General features: G+C 36.1%; 1 protein-coding gene across 1 annotated transcript; it reads right to left on the minus strand.

Moving 5' to 3' along the window:
* Nucleotides 1–682: 682 nt before the first annotated feature.
* LOC132557793 (uncharacterized) lies at nucleotides 683–16,238 on the minus strand. The gene is made up of 6 exons (XM_060222324.1): nucleotides 16,163–16,238; nucleotides 15,575–15,684; nucleotides 15,039–15,197; nucleotides 14,226–14,322; nucleotides 11,910–13,406; nucleotides 683–9,271 (listed from the first exon to the last, which is right to left on the minus strand). Exons 1-6 carry the CDS (start codon nucleotides 16,236–16,238, stop codon nucleotides 2,130–2,132), a joined length of 9,081 nt encoding a protein of 3,026 aa, XP_060078307.1. The 3' UTR covers nucleotides 683–2,129.
* Nucleotides 16,239–23,075: the final 6,837 nt, after the last annotated feature.

Here is a 23,075-nt window from a genome sequence, read left to right on the forward strand (position 1 = left end):
ACTTCCATCATCATCATAAGATGTCACACTCTCCTCTAACATCACTCATCACCAATCTTTTTATTCCTCCACTCTTTTACTTCCATCATCATCATAAGATGTCACACTCTCCTCTAACATCACTCATCATCATTCTTTTTATTCCTCCACTCTTTTACTTCCATCATCATCATAAGATGTCACACTCTCCTCTAACATCACTCATCATCATTCTTTTTATTCCTCCACTCTTTTACTTCCATCATCATCATAAGATGTCACACTCTCCTCTAACATCACTCATCATCATTCTTTTTATTCCTCCACTCTTTTACTTCCATCATCATCATAAGATGTCACACTCTCCTCTAACATCACTCATCACCAATCTTTTTATTCCTCCACTCTTTTACTTCCATCATCATCATAAGATGTCACACTCTCCTCTAACATCACTCATCACCAATCTTTTTATTCCTCCACTCTTTTACTTCCATCATCATCATAAGATGTCACACTCTTCCTTTGCTACTTTATGTGATATTAATAATTGACCAGATAATCTGTTTGGGACTAGTGGATGGTTTCCCTCTCTATTCGCTCTCGACAACAAATTACAGACAATAGTTCCAAGGAAAACTGAACTGACTAAACTACTACCAGCTCAAGACCATGTCTTAAATAATTCAGCAAACACCATACAGTGGCAATCCTTCACTTTTATTTCAACATTATATTTTTCTTTCACAGTTGTATCTCTTCATCAATCACAAAAATGAACAGTAATCAAAATGCACCTTCATAACAACTCACAAGCAGCATATACAGAGAGAGAACAGATTTCTTTGCTACATAACATCAGATAACCATGGTAACACAAGGATACATTTGTATCTAATGGAACACACAGGGTTGGAGAATGCTATGGTATATACCATATTAAACCTTCAATAGGTCAGAGACGGGATACATGGGCTTGTTTTATAACAATAACATGAAGAATGGGTTTATAATTTCACTTAACAGCTATATGTATGAATGGACTTCTTGCCAGGCATGGGTTTGTAATTGAATAAATACGGTGACACAAATGAGAAGATTTGTGTTATATAGAGAGACGAAGGTTGTCTGTGTTAAAATTCAACTGTTAAATCCGTTGAATAGATAAAGAGATTTCTGTGTTTTAACACTTTGTGTATGCATTTTATAACTACCATATTTTGAAGACATCCAAATCCAACATATTTATCATTACTACACTTCATCAACCTGCCATCAATTTTTTTTATTTTGAATTTTCTGTCAAAACCTAAAGCTACATACATAAAAGAAATTCGGAGTAACATGGATATAAAACTGTTTGAAAATTAATTAATTTAGTAAAAGAAATTGGAATTTATCAAATCACAGGGATCGTGGAGCTCACCTTTGTTTGAACAAGGTAAGAATGATGAAACCTGTACTGAAGGAAACACAATTAACACAAGAATCATTCTGGATTGATGTTCATGTTAATCAACTTGGCCATTTACTAGAATAACCATCGTAGATCCAACTGGTCAGATATACAAATGCATACCTGGCTCATTTTTTAAATATTTATTTTAATCTTTTCCAAATTAGTTTCAATCATATTTATTTTAATAATACAAATTATTTGATATTTTTGAGCAGCTGGTCTTTTTTTCCCCGCTAAAATTAAAGACTGCATGTTGTTTTATACCACATTATACTGTGGAGAGTGAAAAAACCCTTTACCATTGAACATATCCTATGTACTGACATTGCTGAAGCCCAGGCCACTTATGGATACCAGATTACCCTGACAAGAAGAAGAGGGTGGGTGTATTATAAATAATGAAATAAAATTTGCTGGAATTTCTCAAGACAGCAATGTGAGAGGACTAATTACAGGACATGGACCTACAGCTGAATACAGTAATATAGTTCATCGAAGGTTGATAATACTGACCAGGCATCTACAGAACAGTCAATACAATCATAACAGACCAAGATTTAAACAATAAAAAATGAAACGGAACACAATTCATAATTCTGATATGCAAGTAAATGAACATTTGAGGAATTCTCTATATTATCAAAATAATATCATTCTCATCATTCAATCTCAGCTCTCCCCCTCGCCCAAGTTAGGTAGAAGATTTCATCTTATCACCCTTAGTCGCTATTTCTGAATTATCTCCCTTGACAAGCATTGTGTTTGTGAACATGACAGTATGAGGAGATAAGCCACATTTATTAAGAAGTTCCTCCCTTGTTGCCAATTTCATTGGGGACCTTGTTACACGTTTCTTCCTGGGACTTGGCTTCAGTGGTTTTGCAGAGATGGGAATAATCGTTAAATCAGCCTTGGAACCATGGCTGTCTAACTTTACAGGTGCTTCTTTTGAATTAATTGGCTTAACACTCAAAGAAGCATTCGATACCTTATTCACAATATTGGACATTTTCCTGTTCACACAAGATGGATCCATCAGCTTGGGAGTTGCATTAGCCGAAACTGTCTTAGAGGGAAGATGGGAGGGAGAAATTGAGTTGGGAGTTAAGGTCTCTTGAACAGATTCACTGTGAAATGGACTTGTTTTCGACACAGATGTTCTTTCTTCTTCATCAGATGAAGCCACAACTCCCTTCAGAACATCTGTAGCAATGCATGCAAGCTGTAGCAAGTTGTTCATAGGAGCTAGAGAGTCAAAGTCCTCCACAATACTGTTTAATTTGTTACCTTGAACTTTGACCCTTGATGTTGCTTCAGTTTCCACTTTGTCTTTTGACATCTGGTCATGGGTCATCATTATCTTTGGCATTTCATCTGTAGACCTTGTAACCTTCGTTACTTTGTCAGTTGACACAGGGTCATGTGATATCTTGTCAGGTGACATAGAGAGTCTAGCACTGTCTTGAACACACTTGGTGGCTTTTATTTCTGGCGATAGATTTATTTTTGGTGATGTTTTACGACGTTTTCGTGGGGATTTTACTATTGCATCAGACTGTATTTGTGGTACATTAATAACTGAATTGGAAATTGATGTTTTTTGGGTTGTAAATCCTTGCACTTTGCTCACAGACACTAGGCTGTTTCGGGGCGTCTCTCCATGTGTTTGATCACTATGTTCTCCTACAGATGTATTAAAATCAGGAATTTCAACATTAATGAAGTCACCGTCGTATTTGACTCGCAAAGTTCTTGTAGGGCCTTTCTTTATCGTTTCCATGGATTCATTAGAAATGTTTTCCGATTGTTGTTTTGATTTTTGTTGTTTAAGCTTGGGTTTTGGTTTTACTGTTGGTCTTTGTTGTTTTTTAGGTGATTTTTCTGTTGTGTCTACACAAATGTTCTTTGGAGTTTTATCAACAAATATTTTTGTACCAAAGGGGAGGTCCTTTCCACCATCACAAGAAGATAAGACATTTCCAGTTTGTGTACCAGTAGCTGCTTCTTGGCAGTGAACTTTGACCAAACCTCCTTCATCCAATGGTGGTTTTTTTACCGGCCACCTTACATTGGAAATTTTCCCACAATCCATCAGAACCTTTGACATTTTTGGTACCGTTTTCAGTGGATGTCCTTGAGCTGTTGCAGCGCTGCCCTGTGTTTTTGAATTGTTTCCCTTTTTCTCCTCTTCAGATAAATTAGTTGTCTCCTTTGAGTCCTGATTAGCAACAGATTCTGTTTCAGTCTTGTTTATAATTTTAGTAATTTTAGATGTACTATTTAAAACTGATGATATGGCAGGATTGGGTAATGACACACAGAATTTTTCGGATCCTAAATGAACAATCACTTTCGGGGTTTTTGAATCACATGTGTTCACATCCTCATCCCGTTTGGTTAAGGCATCTTCACTCAGCTTCCTTGTTTTCTCCATCTTACTTAATACTTTTGGTTGAACCATATCATATCTTTCCAATGACTTGGGACTGCAGGATTTTTGTGACAGTTCATTGTTGACCAAGTCATTTTTCATTCTAGGTTGACTATCAGTTGTTTTTTGTTCGAATGTACTGCTTAACTCCGAAGATTTCCTCTTTGACATACCTGGATTTTCCTCTAACGAAGGTTTTAATCTAGAAACTGCGGACAAATCCTTTGATTCATTATGTATTTCTGTTTTACATGCGATATGTAGAGAACCACTGTTAATTTTTTGTGCAAATTCAACTTTGCCCAACTTCTGTGTACCTGTAACTGCAGATATCTGCTGTATCTCTGAATTGAGAGTTGAAGAACTATCACTTTGATTTTGTTGTGATATTGTCCTGATCTCCACAGACGATACAGATTTCTTTGGTTTTCTCATGCTGGTCTTTTTTGGCAGATCTCCTTTCCCAATCATCTTTGATAGATCCGGACAATTGAGAACTACGGGAGCACGTTTTGTTGTAGATTGCATTTTGTCACCAGATGTGATTCCTTTAGCCTTGTTGAGACCCTTTTTGCCTTTTTCTTCATTAAATGACATATCTTTCACATTTTGCTTGTTCAAATCTTGTTTTGTAGTTTGTGTTGTGGCAGCTGGTTTTTTTCCTGGCTTTTTTGCTGGAGATTTCACAGCTGCGTTATTCTGAGGTTTTCCACTATCACCTGTTGTGTGCAAAGCTGTCTTTTGACTGTAGACCATGTTTACCGAGGATAAATCTGAGCCCTCCTTTTGCTGCGATGAAACAGTTGATGCTGTATGACTAGACACACTTGATTGAAGGGTTGTCATGCTAAGGGGAGACAATTTGTTCTTTTTCACTTTCTTTGGAGACTTGCTACCAGGTTTGTTTAGAGAAGAATCACGTCCTTGTGATACTGTGGAAGCTGACTTTTCATCATTTTGAGACAAAATTCCTTCAACAACTGGTTTCAGCTTCAGCATGTGTTGATCTGAACCAGGAGATACTGTATCAACATTGTACTTGACTAGTTTACATTCCAAATTTTCTTGTCCAACTTTACTTCCATCTATATGAGAAATACTAGTCCCACTACCTCCTTTCACTGAAGAATTGTCAATAGACTGTTTCTCAACATTTTTGAAAGTTTGACTACTACACATTCCATTATTATGACTTTCTCCTTCTTTTCTTGTTTCTTCATCACAGTCCTCAGACACTGCAGCATCCAAGTTTTCAAATGTTTCAATCTTTATTACAACAGGATTCTGCTGCTTTTCGTTACTGTCTGTTGAGGCAGAGGTATTTGTATATTCTTCACTTAATAAGCTTGTCTCGTTTGCTTTGTTAGAAAAATCCAAACGTTTCATAGGATCCATTTGTTGTGATGATACAGATTCAGATTTTGAGGAAAATGAATCGTTAGATTTTGATGGTGAATCTGAAGAGATCCGAGAAGGGGTCTCTGACATATAATCATCATCATTTTCAAAAGCATCATTTGATGACTTGCGTTTCTTGATATATGTCCAGCAGTGATTTTTACGTCTTGATTTTCTCTTGAGACCCTTTGGCCAACCCTTTCTGTGACCTTCAATTTCTTCCATATGATGAACAGATACAGCCTCATTCCGATCCTCATCCTGTTGTTTGAGCCTCACTATCATCTCTGCTTCTGTTTTACGTTCTGCTTCACTCAATGTTCCTTTGATAAGTTTCTCCTTTTTCACAACACAAAAAGCTCGATAGTGGTTCATTAATGTTTTGGGGTAGGCAAAGCCTCTCTGACAATAAAGACAGGTCTGTTTGTGCTTCTTGTGAAAACTTTCATTGACAGTAGACTTCATGACCTTCAAGTCTTTGAACTTTTCTTTGCCATCACATTTGCGTACATGTCGCTCTAAGAGTGAAATGGACTTGAATTTCACCCCACATCCTTTACACTGATGTGTATCGAGCAGTTCTGTCATCTCACGCCGACGTACATGATTTCCAGGATTGTAACCAATTTCGTAACTACGACGACGCTTCATCTTCGTATCATTGGAATTTTCATTGATTGGAACATCAATTAGCTTTCGTTTCCTACAACCCAGGAATATTTTTTTCTGCGCTTTTAATTTTGCAATGTAGTTTCTGCTGAGTTCTTCCAGTTTTTCTCGTTCTTGCTGTTCTGCATCTTGTGTCTCAAGTTCCATCCCAATCAATTTCTTAGGAAATTTTCTCCTTCGTTTCCGTGGCAACTTCTCTTGTGTTTCTGATGATACGGCTGGTTTTGGGGCACAGTTCATGATGTGAATATGTAGCCGATCAATATTTTTGAAACTGCCATTACATCTCGTACAGGTGTAAGTATTACGATCCATCACCTTCTCTAGTGCCTTTCCACACGCGCCCAAGATTCCGACATTGGTTGGCTGTGTGTAATACAGGTACTCTATATCATGGCCATCCTCAATCTCTAGTGTATGACAGGCCACCAAGGGGTGTTTTTTCCACTGATGCCTCAATACAGCCTCATTATCAGCAAAATGTCGCATACACACTGAACAAACATACGCTCGCTTCCCAAAGTTCCCAAATGCTATAGAATCAAAGTTGTGTAATGGACTGCGCTGAGGTGACTGATCTGGGTCCTCTCTGAGTTTGAGCAGACTGCGATAGATACGTTCTGCAGAGATTATCCTGTCATCCTTTGATCCAATGTTGTTGTTTTCTTGCCAGTTCTGCCTTGCCTTAGCCAGGTTTAGACCTTGAATAAGTTGTCTGGCTGAAACAGCACCTCCGTAATGATCAAGATCAAGGTCAGACTCGGAATCGGGCGAGAGTGGAGGATTATAGACACCTGGACTGCTGTAGCCGCTGTTGTTACTGTCATCATTCTGACATAAATTTAAATCATCAGTGTTGTTATTATTACTGTTCATGTCAATGTTACTGTCAGGGGTTATGTTTTCAGTATTGCTGAGTGTCTCATGGCACCAAAGCTCTGCCACATCTGCTCCATTTGATATTTGTAACCCAGGGTTTGTATCCTTGTTAATGCTACCGTCATTTTTATCCTTTTCTGTCAATTCTGATCCATTTGAATTCGCAGATTTCTCAACATTTATCACATCTGTAACTGTTACACAACTGCCATCATTTTGCAAACAATCTTGGTGATTTTCCTTTTCTGGTTTGGAATCTGTTGCTATTTTGTTGGCTCCCTCTTTCTCCACATTAACAGATGGTACATCATGCTCTTTTGGTTCCTCATTATCTGATATGCTCTCCACACCAACATTTTGTTCACTAACATCTTCTGTTTCCACCAATTCTGCTTTTTCTGAACTTCCTGCTTTCATCAATTCTGTTGACTCTGACACAGTAATTTTCGAGTCTGTATCATGCAAACTAGCAGCATCTCCAGGGCAAATGCTTATATCTTCATTTTCTTTTGTCTCCATTGTTTCTTCTTTTGATGAGATTTCAGATGACTTAGAAGATGATTCTCCTTTTGACGAGTTTTCAAGTGACCTAAAATTTGGTTCTCCTTTTGACAAGCTTTCAGATGACCCAAAATTTGGTTCTCCTTTTGACAAGCTTTCAGATGATCCAGAATTTGGTTCTTCTTTAGACAAGCATTCAGATGATCCAGAATTTGGTTCTCCTTTAGACAAGCATTCAGATGATCCAGAATTTGGTTCTTCATCAGACAAGCATTCAGATGATCCAGAATTTGGTTCTCCTTTAGACAAGCATTTAGATGATTCAGAAGTTGGTTCTCCTTTTGACAAGATTTCAGATGATACAGAATTTGGTTCTTCATCAGACAAGCATTCAGATGATCCAGAATTTGGTTCTCCTTTAGACAAGCATTTAGATGATTCAGAAGTTGGTTCTCCTTTTGACAAGATTTCAGATGATACAGAATTTGGGTCTCCTTTTGACATGCTTTCAGATGGTCCAGAATTAGATTCCAAACTATCACTGTTTCTGTGCTGTAGACTTAAATGTATAGAGTCCTCAATGTTTCTTTGTTCAGAATGTTCCTTGACATTATCACACAAATTTTGGTCATGGTTCTCTAGTGCTAAGTCAGTTTTTAATGCATTTGAGCTCATTTTGAGAGGAAGTTTTAATACTGCTTTTGTCACTTCTTCTTTCACATCTGATTTTTTGTTTGCATTTTCCATTTCACCATATTTGTCATCACCTTTGACATCTAATTTATTCTCCATGTTACGATGTTTGTCTTCTCTGTTTTCATCATTTTTCTTGTCATCATTTACTTCAGTTTTGATATCCATTTTTGTTTCATTCTGATGAAGTTCTTTTTGTTGGAAATGTCCAGTTTCAAGTCCATCACGAGAGTTTTCTGCAGAAGATAATCCCTCCCTTGATGTTCTTCGCCGTGTACAGAGAGCTGGAACCTTGTTTTTGTAAGAAGCTTCATCTGTAACCTGTTCGACTTTCCTGTCATTTTCTAAGGGAACTAACTCTGTCACATCCATAAAATCCTCTGTTATAACTTTTGGGTTATAGTTGCGAGGGAAGTTGAATTTTTCCCATTGAAACTCATCTTTAACATCTGTTTTTTCCTGCTCTTCACTTTTCTCATCTTTCACTGTAGTAAAAACCGAGTCATAATCCTTTATTCTGATGTGTTGTCTGAAGTGAGCTATTGAGTCCTCTCCTCCATCAATGTAACTTGTGAGATTCTCAGCAATGTTGGCAGCAACATTTGCATAAAAATTTAAATTAGCTTCAGGGGAATCATCGATTGGATCATTTGCTGTCTCAAAAACAATTGGTTCTTCATCTCTCTTTGGACTACCCATCAGTATCCGTAGCCTTGACAACTGACGTTTTGGCTTCACTGTACTTGGAAATGATGTTTCTGTAATGGTGGATTCACTTGGAATAATTCTGGACAACTTGCCATCATCTTTGTGAGCCAATCGTCTGTGTCGACACAGATTTACATAGGCTGAAAATCTCTTCTTACAAATCAAACAAGAAAATTTAAATTTGGAATCAGATTCGTCTCTAACAGGCACTTTTCCTTCTTTCATTATTTTCATGCGTTGTGCAATTTGAGAAGATGAAGGAGGCTGTTTGTCTTGAAGAGTAGATGTTGGCTCTTTGTTATAACTTTCCTGTAGGGTACGTGCAGCCTTCGATCCAAGTTTCCCTCTTTTTTCCAATAATTTAAGAAGACGTTGACGATGAATGTCAGGATGTTCCAATCGAATATGTTTTCGAAGACTTCCGACATGGACGAAAACAGCTGTGCAGTACTTACACGGAACACGACTACCTAAATGAATGTGCTCATGTTTTTTCATGTTTGTAGCAGAAGGAAAGCCTTTCCCACAGTAGGAACAAATGAAGGAGCGATCCGCTGTAAATAAAAATAAAGATATTTTAAAATGGTAAATATCACTCAGAAAAATCAAACAATTTTCCCTATTCTATACAGTTGATTAATTTTGCAAGCTATATAATTTGAAATTGTCCCAGGTCAGATTTATTCACAGGGAGTAATTAATAAACATAGGCATGTAAGATGTATTGTCTGATATTTTAATTCACTATGAAAATATTGCTAGGTATCAAATTTTATCTTTAAACTAATGCAAACATAATGAAATGAACTTAACTCAAATATAGAGTATTTGGTTTGATTTAGATAAATAAGATATATAGCTTACAGAATGGCATAGACATGTTACATACTACATATCACAATTATATCACTTTGGTTCACAAAAACCTTGCTAGATATCTAAGCTAACAATAACAATGATATATGCATAGTGCCTAGAAAATTTTCTCCTGAATAGATCTATTTATAAATGTTTTACAGTTATTGTTTTGTATTTCTCCACTAACTGTTGTGCAAATTTACAGACAGAAAACCTGTATAACTACACCACATCATCTATACTTCATAACATACAAACTACAGCAGTGATTTTTGGGACTCAAATATTTCTAATAGTCCTAGACTCATGTCTTTCCTGTGGCAATCAGTAATAATTACAACCTATTTCCGAGACATGTGTCTTTCCTGTGGGAATCACAAACAATTACAACCTATTTCCTAGACTCATGTCTTTCCTGTGGGAATCACAAACAATTACAACCTATTTCCTAGACTCATGTCTTTCCTGTGGTAATCACACAAACAATTACAACCTATTTCCTAGACTCATGTCTTTCCTGTGGTAATGACACAAACAATTACAACCTATTTCCTAGACTCATGTCTTTCCTGTGCTAATCACACAAATTATTACAACCTATTTCCTAGATATGTGTCTTTCCTGTGGTAATCACACAAATTATTACAACCTATTTCCTAGACTCATGTCTTTCCTGTGGTAATCACACAAACAATTACAACCTATTTCCTAGACTCATGTCTTTCCTGTGGTAATGACACAAACAATTACAACCTATTTCCTAGACTCATGTCTTTCCTGTGCTAATCACACAAATTATTACAACCTATTTCCTAGATATGTGTCTTTCCTGTGGTAATGACACAAACAATTACAACCTATTTCCTAGACTCATGTCTTTCCTGTGGTAATGACACAAACAATTACAACCTATTTCCTAGACTCATGTCTTTCCTGTGGTAATGACACAAACAATTACAACCTATTTCCTAGACTCATGTCTTTCCTGTGCTAATCACACAAATTATTACAACCTATTTCCTAGATATGTGTCTTTCCTGTGGTAATGACACAAACAATTACAACCTATTTCCTAGACTCATGTCTTTCCTGTGGTAATCACACAAACAATTACAACCTATTTCCTAGACTCATGTCTTTCCTGTGCTAATCACACAAACAATTACAACCTATTTCCTAGACTCATGTCTTTCCTGGGGTAATGACACAAACAATTACAACCTATTTCCTAGATATGTGTCTTTCCTGTGGTAATGACACAAACAATTACAACCTATTTCCTAGACTCATGTCTTTCCTGTGGGAATCACAAACAATTACAACCTATTTCCTAGACTCATGTCTTTCCTGTGGTAATGACACAAACAATTACAACCTATTTCCTAGATATGTGTCTTTCCTGTGGTAATCACACAAACAATTACAACCTATTTCCTAGATATGTGTCTTTCCTGTGGTAATGACACAAACAATTACAACCTATTTCCTAGACTCATGTCTTTCCTGTGGTAATCACACAAATTATTACAACCTATTTCCTAGACTCATGTCTTTCCTGTGGTAATCACACAAACAATTACAACCTATTTCCTAGACTCATGTCTTTCCTGTGGTAATCACACAAATTATTACAACCTATTTCCTAGATATGTGTCTTTCCTGTGGTAATGACACAAACAATTACAACCTATTTCCTAGACTCATGTCTTTCCTGTGGTAATGACACAAACAATTACAACCTATTTCCTAGACTCATGTCTTTCATGTGGTAATCACACAAATTATTACAACCTATTTCCTAGACTCATGTCTTTCCTGGGGTAATCACACAAACAATTACAACCTATTTCCTAGACTCATGTCTTTCCTGTGGTAATCACACAAACAATTACAACCTATTTCCTAGACTCCTGTCTTTCCTGTGGTAATGACACAAATTATTACAACCTATTTCCTAGATATGTGTCTTTCCTGGGGTAATCACACAAACAATTACAACCTATTTCCTAGACTCATGTCTTTCCTGTGGTAATCACACAAACAATTACAACCTATTTCCTAGACTCGTGTCTTTCCTGTGGTAATGACACAAATTATTACAACCTATTTCCTAGATATGTGTCTTTCCTGTGGGAATCACACAAATTATTACAACCTATTTCCTAAAAAAAAAAAAAAGAGGTAAAGATGTTATGTAATTTACAAATCAACACAAAAGATAAAGTAGATATACTACACACATTCTTATTTTATATGTGAAATCCACAATATCTGAAGCACCAATTCCGATAAATTCATCAAATTAAGAGAAAAAGTATAGGATGTACAACTAACCAAAATGCAAGGCTTCATGGCGCTCCAAGTTTGTGGTGTACTTGAACTTCATGGGACATCGAGGACATTTAAAAGGTTTCCCAACCACTGGCACTTTCTTCTCTCCATGCTTTTGCTTCGTCTTCACTGGCATAGTTGATAAAGACTTTACTGGCCTGTCAGCTTCACCTTTGTGAACCATCTGGTGACGTACCAGGTTTTGTTTATATGTAAATCGCATATGACACTTGTCACAAGAAAAACCTTTTTCATCCGGAACCTTTGGATGGTCTTGTGTGTGCAGTTTCAGGGCTTTTACATCATCAAATAGTTTATAACATACATTACATTTGTAAAGTCCCACCATAGCTGGTAAAGGTTGAGCAACAGTGGTTTGCATTTCCTCATCTGGAGATTCCTCTGTAGAATTTTCTTTTTTAATTTTGATTTGCATGTTTTGCTCAGCTGACTGCTCATCCTGACAACTTTGCGAATTCTGTTCTGAAGGGTCAGTCACTGATTGAAGCACAGAATCAGTTGTTGTATTGCTGTTGTTGCTAACCTCCATTTCTTCTTCCTTAGAATCAATCGCTGTCTCTCCTTGGTTGGAATTTTGTGATTCAGTCTCACATTCTTTCTTCAATTTAAGTTCATTCTCATTACAAGTCTTGGACATTGTTTCATCAATTTTTTGAAGTACATCTTTCCCATTTGATTTGAGAATTGCCAGTTGCTGTTGACCAATCAGAATCATACAGTTTGTGATGTCAGCGCGACTGAGGTAGCGACAGTTTATATGGTTACGGAGGTAGTGTCGCTTTAGACTGAATGTATGCTTATAGACCCCAGCACAGACATCACACCTATAGGCACGTCGTCCATTCTGTGTAATGCCAAAGTGTGAATGAAGTGAAAACTGGTATTCAAGATGTTTACCAGGATACTTCCAAGATTTTTCCAAGCTTTCAACTGTGTTTCCTTCCACCTCCTCAAGATTTTCCAGAACTGGAGAAGTTTTCATCGGACTATCTTCCCGAACTCCATGTTCATCATTGTTCACTTGAAACTCTTCAGGAATTTCTTCCTTGCCTATTGTATCAGATTTCTTTTTTCTTCCACGTTTACGTTTCCCTTTGCTTTGAGCATTTAATGCAGCCTCAATTGCATCTCTCTCTATCTCTTCCTTGCTTCGCCGACGTCTTTTCTTCTTGAAAACTAAGTCTGTCAGAAGTATTTCCTCATCAAACAATTTTTTCTTCTTCCGTTGTCTCTTTGTGTCCAGAATCTCTATAGGGGAATCTATGTAGTTCCCTGTAGATGCTGTTGGGATCATGGATACCAGTTCTGTTGCTGCCATGGCAGATGCTTCGGAGGCTGGCTCTGTTAATACTGATGCTTCCTTCACGACTTTTGATGATAATTTTTTACTAGAGGGTTCCGTTTCCATAGCACAAGATTTAACCTTGGAGGGAGTTTTGACCTTGGGTTGAGATTTAGCTTTAACTTGAACAGCAGCATCTGAAAAATATGAATAAAAATGAAGTTAATAGAACAAATTTAAACTCTTGCATAAAAAATAAATCTGATTCATACTTTAAATGATTTATTCAACACACTAGTGAATTCTAAAATAATCAGCTTTTATGCTACTTCATTTTTACATCACTAAGTAGTGTTTCTGGGAGAAAAAAATTTACTCCAATCAAGATGGACGAACATAAGCCTGAAACAAGTCAAATGATTTCACATTAAATGGAGTAAAGAAGCCCATTTTAAAAACAAAATAAGAAGAGTCTCACAGAGATATGCCCATCAACAGATGCCCATTAGAAATGGTTTCCAGAGAGGTGAGATGTGACCTTGGACTCTATATCCTTAATAAAAACGCCTAATCTAAAGTCCTAATCTAGTGAAGAACTTGATGTTCTGATGCTTGGTTGTTGATGTATCTAATACTAAATTGTTATATTTTACAAGTGAAAAGTTTGACTTTTATATTAAATAATTAAACCACAAAATCTTATCTTAATGGAGAACTTGATGCTTTTTTACTCAGATGTATGAGCTGAAAAAATTGTTTCATGTTTTTGCATTGAATGGAGAGTTGCAGAAACTGTCAATACAGGTCCACAAAGAAATTACTGAATACCTCACTCGTTACTTGGCTGCACTCAGGTATAATGAATGTGACATAGGTCATATTTCATCTCAATGCCTCCGCTAGGAATCAAACCCAGGACCCCTGGCTTACTAGTTTGACGCTCCACCAATCAAGCTAAAGAGAAGTTCTCTCTAGCTGAGTGGTATATTACGGCTATACAGTATACAGTTAATTACCTGGTAATTTACCTTCCACAGTCGCGGTCTTCCTGCGCCTTCGTCGTTTCTTGAACGGTTGGAACCAAGTCAGCAGCTCTTTTTGTGGATCTACATCCTGTAAGAGAATTCAGAGATAAAATTCTATCAAGTCTTCCTGGTACATTGCCACAAGGGAGATTATTCACTCAAACTAAGAATTTGGAATTGAAAATATTGCATGCTTCTTTATAAAATGCATTGAGAAAAAGAATCTATTACCCCAAAGTGTGTTCATATTGACTTTATATATGAATAATGTAAAAGAGATAAAACAGAATAATTATATATATCTAGGAATTGTCTAAGACATGTGATCTCCAACCCCTTAGATTTAACCAAAAGTCACCTTAATATGACAAACTGTTAAACTTAATGCTATCATACTGCTGAGTAAGTATAATGAGCAAATATGATGAAAGGTTCTAATATGTAATACTGATCTAGGATCAGATAGAATGAGGTGAGATATGACACAATATGACAGAATTGGACATTTTGTTCATTTGTTGGCTTAAATATTTGTCGTCACATGAACAGCTAGGGTAAATTTGACATGGGTTTCCTTGAAGTAGCTGGTGACTACATCTTAGAACAACATATGGGAGGCCCATTGCAGAGCAACTAGGTTAATTTTCTTGCTTATGGACAAAAGCCCAATAGCACAGACCAGCCCATAGTAATTGAGCTATCGCTGTCCGTGAGGGATGGGATAGACAGACAAGAGTAACACTGTATACCCCCATCCATAAAATGGCAGGAGCATTTAAAATCACATCAGTTTTTGAGATGTACCTGAATTGCCTTGTAGAAGACTTCGCCATTATCCTGAACCGACACAATATTCTGTTCCTCCAGGAAGCGGGCGCAGTTAACATAACGCATCCAGTTTCCCTTCATAGGGTCCGTGGCATTTATAATATGGGATAATTCATTCTTCTCAAGGTCAAATACCTGCAAAGTCACAATGCTAAGTAAGTGAGCGAACAAAAACGAAAAGTGCTAAAAAGCAGAAAAATATATGCCAGAGAAATCAATGTCAAGCAGATCAACTTCAAATAAAATTGAAAAGGAGGAATAATTACAAAGTTCATCTAGAAATTTCAGAATAATAGCAAGTATTTTAGTATTCTGGTATAATCTGAAGGAATTTAAATAATTTTTCCAAGCATATCACTTGGACTTAAAACCTGGTTCTTCAACTGGATGGCATCTACCATATATATGGGGGGCCACAATGAACAAAATTACTATTCAATAAGGAAATCCAAGCTGACCATAACATTTATTTAATCACACTTTACTCATCCAAAAAATAATTATTTATGTACCTCCCAAGCGAATCTGTAATCAATGTTTTTATTTTTGTATTTGTTAACAATCTCTCCGACGAATGGGCCAAATATTGTTCCCTTGGCAATGGGTGTCACGCACCAAGCACCTGTACAAAATAAAACAGAAAGGTTTGTTTATAAGCAATCTATTTGTTTTTTTACTTTCAAGTCCAATATATTATCTGTACAGAAATACAGCTCCATCACATTGTAGTTTTGCAGAATTGTATCTATTTCTTCATGATATATTATTAGAATCTCAGCAACCAATCAATTCTTCATGGATTTTTTTCTCTCTAAACTTTCATCTCCTTGATTTTTCAAATCTTTTCTAAATCTAGTAAAATATTCATTATTCATAACATTTTCCTTTCAAGGTAAAATGTAGTTGCTTTTATTCTGTCTTCAATTTTCATATTCAAATAGTGGTGGTAATTTCTCTGAATAATTAAGTAGACTCTCTTTATTTCAGTAGATTTACAATTTATCTACATTTTCAAAATTTAAACATTTGATAATGAAGACAAAATATATTCAAATAAATTTCATTAAAACAACCACTAGTTCTAAACTTTAATTTGTTACCTATTTGAGAAGTATCGACCTCAGATCTCCTAAGTTCTATCCCATCTGGAGCAACAATATGACTTGGAATCTCCATAGCGACAAGTTACCCTGGTAACGATGTTCTAGTTGCCACTGGTAACAAATGTCCCTTTCAACACTGTAAAGACTGGTAATGGAGACAGCTATGTCATTTTGACCTGGAACAGAAGAAACATTGAAAACTGATAGACTCTTGTTTAATTATTGACATTGTTCAGGTAATTTGGATAATTTGTAGGCAACAAGTAAAAAGCTTAAGGGTGTATGCAACCTTTCATTTGAATTTGTAAAGCAGAGACTTTAGGATGTATGCTTATTAATATAAACTTCCTGAACAGTTCAGTAAGAGTTCAACTCTTATATAACCTGTCAAATAGTTTTGCCATATAAAAGGTAATTTAGATGACCATACCATTGAAGATATATATTGCACAAAAATAGTCATAGTGAACTCCATTTCATTATATGGATCAGAATTACTCATTATATGGATCAGAATTACTCATTATATGGATCAGAATTATATGGATCAGAATTACTCATTATATGGATCAGAATTACTCATTATATGGATCAGAATTACTCATTATATGGATCAGAATTATATGAATCAGAATTACTCATTATATGGATCAGAATTACTCATTATATGGATCAGAATTACTCATTATATGGATCAGAATTACTGATTATATGGATCAGTATTACTCATTATATGGATCAGAATTATATGGATCAGAATTACTCATTATATGGATCAGAATTACTCATTATATGGATCAAAATTACTCATTATATGGATCAGTATTACTCATTATATGGATCAGAATTATATGGATCAGAACTACTCATTATATGGATCAGAATTACTCATTATATGGATCAGAATTACTCATTATATGGATCAGAATTATATGGATCAGAATTACTCATTATATGGATCAGAATTACTCATTATATGGATCAGAATTACATTATATGGATCAGAATTACTGATTATATGGATCAGAATTATATGGATCAGAATTACTCATTATATGGATCAGAATTACTCATTATATGGATCAGAATTACTCATTATATGGATCAGAATTATATGGATCAGAATTACTCATTATATGGATCAGAATTATATGGATCAGAATTACTCATTATATGGATCAGAATTATATGGATCAGAATTACTCATTATATGGATCAGAATTACTGATTATATGGATCAGTATTACTCATTATATGGATCAGAATTATATGGATCAGAATTACTCATTATATATCAGAATTACTGATTATAGAGTATTACTCATTATATGGATCAGAATTATATGGATCAGAATTACTCATTATATGGATCAGAATTACTCATTATATGGATCAGTATTACTCATTATATGGATCAGAATTACTCATTATATGGATCAGAATTACATTATATGGATCAGAATTACTGGATCAGAATAACTTAAGTTTGAAATGCCAGATGGAATTCAATGATTTAACTTTTAAAAATGGCACACTTTTTCACACTACCAGACAGTTTATTTCTAATCTATCAAATACAGCCTTACTGTTATCAACTTGAATACACAATGAGAGATCTTTTAAATACCATAACTTCATACTTTTTCAGCAAATTGACTTTTCATGAATCCACTACTATACTTATAACATCAAGCTATTTTGATAGTAAGTCACACGGAAGCTAAACCCTCACAAGCTGTGTAGCTACATTTCGCTGTGTACTGCCTAAGGTAAAACCTGGCTGATTTTGTGATACTTCTCGACATGACATCACACCTACAACAGGTAACTTGCACATGATACACTGGTCAGTTCATAAGCTTTCCCCGAGGCCATCACAATGTATCACCACATGTCCCATCTCCTAATGTATTTACAAACAGGAAAAAACAACAGGGACGTCAATCTTACCCCAAATCAACCTGTTTAGATAACAACCTAAAAACATTACAACAAAGATATTTTCATCAACTTCCCCTTCCTCTTTTATTATCATATTTTGATGATGAGAATTTTTATTTTACATTTCAATCATTGTATGAACAAGTTAAGTGAGCTCCTCTTTAACTGTTAGGGTGAGAATTGTGGATTTTTAAGAGACATTAAAACCTGCATCTTGTGTATTGTAGTAAGTATACATGACTATATATAGAAATCAACACGGTGGTATTGTAGCAATGCCAAGTATTTTCCATCCAGCGTCATCAATCATATTGCAAATATATGATCGATACATCAGAACAATACTATCGGTATAGGGTAAGAGTTTGTAAGATTTCTCAATAGACAAATCAAGTATATATATTACACATACTGCCATCCCTCGCCCACAAGTATCATTGTCTGGTGCATGCAGACAGTTTAAAACATAATTTCAGACGGACAACAGTATTAATATTGTTGGGGATCAAATCTGCCTTTACTCATCCACAGGTTTCATTGTCTGGTGCAGGCAGGCAGTTTAAAACATGATATTTCAGACTTACAACAGTACTAATAGCTACAGTCGTAGTGGTGAGGATAAAATCTGCCATCATGATCACTCGCAGCCATAAGAAACATAATTTCTGACTGACAACTGTACTTTAGTGTGAGTGTTTAGGGATCGAATATTCTGGTGTGTGTACACACCAAGTCATTTTATCAGTCAGGCTAAGACCATATATTTCCAGTTGACATTTAACTGACACTAGGGTAATAATAACACTCAATTGCTTATTGTGTATCTTATTCATCAATTTAGTTTGTCCAGGGTTATACATTCTGAATCTCATATAAACATCATCTAAATATGGATGATGGGGAAGTCAGGGGTTATCTTACACTTCCATCAATATACTGATGTCATGAATTACATGGTAGCCAGACGGCTGAAACACATGTACATACTTACAACAGCTAACTACTTCACAATAGGACCATGTCCATGTATAGTAGAATTTTACAGGTTTAAGTTAGATGGGGGAGGGGTGGATGGTGGTTTGATAACTGAACATTTCAAACACAAAATCAGCACATGCATGGTTTATTAACAAAGGACAATAAGATAACATTGGAACTTGTTACCATAGCAACATGTGTTACTTTCAACAGGTTGAACTGAGTCACAAAAATTATGATTCTCTTCCTTTCTACCTGCATGAATTGCTCTTAGAGAAAGCATTACTATGTTTGTCGTTCTTCGCATCTTCAAAAATTTACAACTCAATGTCACCAGTGGAACTGAAGAAAAAATCTAAGACATATTTTTTAAATGGCGTTCATTGCAGCCATATTGGACTTAAGGCACATTTGACACAAATCTCCCAGATGGAGCTAAGAAGTTCTGGATAGGCCGAAAAACTATTACATTTTGTCATCTTCCTTTCCTTAACATCCTGCAAATGTTCAGCTCAAGGTGTACCAGAATTTGAGAAAATGTGTTTTACAAGTATTGGATTTCAGATTGGTCCAAAACATAAATGGTCAAGACCATCTCAGGAAGATTTCAGGCAAATGACTGATTCATACCTGTACAAATTTGGGATCAACCTGAGGACGCTACTCTATTGAATCCTATACAAATCTACCCGAGGACACTACTCTATTGAATCCTATACAGATCCACCCAAGGACACTACTCTATTTAATCCTATACAGATTCACCTGAGGACACTACTCTATTTGATCCTATACAGATCCACCTGAGGACACTACTCTATTTAATCCTATACAGATCCACCTGAGGACACTACTCTATTTAATCCTACACAGATCCACCTGAGGACACTACTCTATTTAATCCTATACAGATCCACCTGAGGACACTACTCTATTTAATCCTATACAGATCCACCTGAGGACACCACTCTATTTAATCCTATACAGATCCACCTGAGGACACTACTCTATTTAATCCTATACAGATCCACCTGAGGACACTGCTCTACTGAATCCTATACAGATCCACCTGTGGACACTACACTATTTAATCCTACACAGATCCACCTGAGGACACTACTCTATTTAATCCTATACAGATCCACCTGAGGACACTACTCTATTTAATCCTATACAGATCCACCTGAGGACACTACTCTATTTAATCCTATACAGATCCACCTGAGGACACTACTCTATTTAATCCTATACAGATCCACCAGCGGACACTACTCTACTGAATCCTATACAGATCTAACCAAGGACACTGCTCTATTTAATCCTATACAGATCCACCCGAGGACACTACTCTATTTAATCCTATACAGATCCACCTGAGGACACTACTCTATTTAATCCTATACAGATCCACCTGAGGACACTACTCTATTTAATCCTATACAGATCCACCCAAGGACACTACTCTATTTAATCCTACACAGATCTACCCGAGGACACTACTCTATTCAATCCTACACAGATCCACCTGAGGACACTACTCTATTTAATCCTATACAGATCCACCCAAGGACACCACTCTATTTAATCCTATACAGATCTAACCAAGGACACTACTCTATTTAATCCTATACAGATCCACCTGAGGACACTACTCTATTTAATCCTATACAGATCCACCTGAGGACACTACTCTATTTAATCCTATACAGATCCACCTGAGGACACTACTCTATTTAATCCTATACAGATCCACCTGAGGACACTACTCTATTTAATCCTATACAGATCTAACCAAGGACACTACTCTATTTAATCCTATACAGATCCACCTGAGGACACTACTCTATTTAATCCTATACAGATCCACCTGAGGACACTACTCTATTTAATCCTATACAGATCCACCTGAGGACACTACTCTATTTAATCCTATACAGATCCACCCAAGGACACTACTCTATTTAATCCTATACAGATCCACCTGAGGACACTACTCTATTTAATCCTATACAGATCCACCTGAGGACACTACTCTATTTCTATTTAATCCTATACAGATCCACCTGAGGACACTACTCTATTTAATCCTATACAGATACCAGATCTATTTAATCCCTGAGGACACTACTCTATTTAATCCTATACAGATCCACCTGAGGACACTACTCTATTTAATCCTATACAGATCCACCTGAGGACACTACTCTATTTAATCCTATACAGATCCACCTGAGGACACTACTCTATTTAATCCTATACAGATCCAGCTGAGGACACTACTCTATTTAATCCTACACAGATCAACCTGGGGACACTACTCTATTTAATCCTATACTGATTCACCTGAGGACACTACTCTGTTTAATTCTACACAGATCCATCCGAGGACACTACTCTATTTAATCCTACACAGATACACCCGAGGACACTACTCTATTTAATCCTATACAGATCCACCTGAGGACACTACACTATTTAATCCTATACAGATCTACCTGAGGACACTACACTATTTACTCCTATACAGATCCACCTGAGGACACTACACTATTTACTCCTATACAGATCCACCTGAGGACACTACACTATTCCACCTGAGGACACTACTCTATTTAATCCTATACAGATCCACCTGAGGACACTACTCTATTTAATCCTATACAGATCCACCTGAGGACACTACTCTATTTAATCCTATACAGATCCACCTGAGGACACTACTCTATTTAATCCTATACAGATCTAACCAAGGACACTACTCTATTTAATCCTATACAGATCTAACCAAGGACACTGCTCTATTTAATCCTATACAGATCCTCCTGAGGACACCACTCTATTTAATCCTATACAGATCCACCTGAGGACACTACTCTATTTAATCCTATACAGATCCACCTGAGGATACTACTCTATTGAATCCTATACATATCCACCTGAGGACACTACTCTATTTGATCCTACACAGATCCACCCGAGGACACTGCTCTATTTAATCCTATACAGATCCACCCGAGGACACTACTCTATTTAATCCTATACAGATCCACCTGAGGACACTACTCAATTGAATCCTATACAGATCCACCTGAGGACAGTACCACAAAGTTCCACATGAGCAGTGTTGGATCACCCTTTATCCATTAATTTTTGGAAAAAGGACTAATTACAACCTGTAAGCTTGCTTTCCCACACCTATCATATGTATGTGTTAAATAGTCACATATTAAATAAAGATATTGCTTAAACTATATTATATATGATAATGGGGTATAAAAACAAGTAGTAGAGCCATTTAAAGTTATCTCACTTTAACTGTATACAAACATGATATACACTCTATACAAAATTTACATAGAATAACAATATATACATGTGTGTATTTATAGCTGTTAGACCTGTAAATAAGAGGTACATCGAAGAAGTAAATGTCGGATAATATATATAATTCATACACACACCAGGAACTGCTCCATACATATGTGTACAATAGCATTCCAACACCTATATCTACTTAACACAAAGTTGTCTACCCAGAAGAACTGACTCTTGCTGCCGGACATAAAGACTTATTTTCAGTAAAATAAGAGCTTTCTATGTATACGGGTTAATTTTCCTACTGTATCTAACATTTGTTAACACACCTGTAGAGAAATATATAATTTTTTTAATGAAATTTTAATAGACTTTCAGGTTGAAAGACAGATTTCTGCTTGTTGTGAATAGAATACCTTAAGGATGACAAATGTTTAGTCCAACTGTTATCCAGTGGGTTTTCCCTTGTAATGTTTTTGTGTATATGGCAATAGTGTACAGTATACACTGGAGCATTTTTCATTGGTTGTACCCATCAGAAATTGATAATGACGTTATAATATTGACAGCAATGTTGTGTAACAAATCAACTACCATAGACCATAGGATTTTGTCCTCCACATTTTTACTTTTAAACCTATCAAAATGCAACTAAAAAGAGTTAAAAGATAAAATC

This window comes from Ylistrum balloti, unplaced genomic scaffold (genome assembly GCF_031769215.1).
Source record: "Ylistrum balloti isolate Yb309-2 unplaced genomic scaffold, AGI_CSIRO_Ybal_v1 Utg369656, whole genome shotgun sequence".
Lineage (NCBI taxonomy): Eukaryota > Metazoa > Mollusca > Bivalvia > Pectinida > Pectinidae > Ylistrum > Ylistrum balloti.

What these genes read in the sequence shown, in the direction of transcription:
- LOC132557793 (XM_060222324.1), bottom strand. Translation starts at nt 16,238, where the DNA reads ATGGAGATTCCAAGTCATATTGTTGCTCCAGATGGGATAGAACTTAGG. An exon ending in ATTACAGATTCGCTTGGGAG is followed by an intron (nt 15,198 to 15,574) that starts GTACATAAATAA and finishes GTGACTTTGCAG; the next exon opens with GTATTTGACCTTGAGAAGAA. An exon ending in TGTGGAAGGTAAATTACCAG is followed by an intron (nt 13,407 to 14,225) that starts GTAATTAACTGT and finishes CATATTTTTCAG; the next exon opens with ATGCTGCTGTTCAAGTTAAA.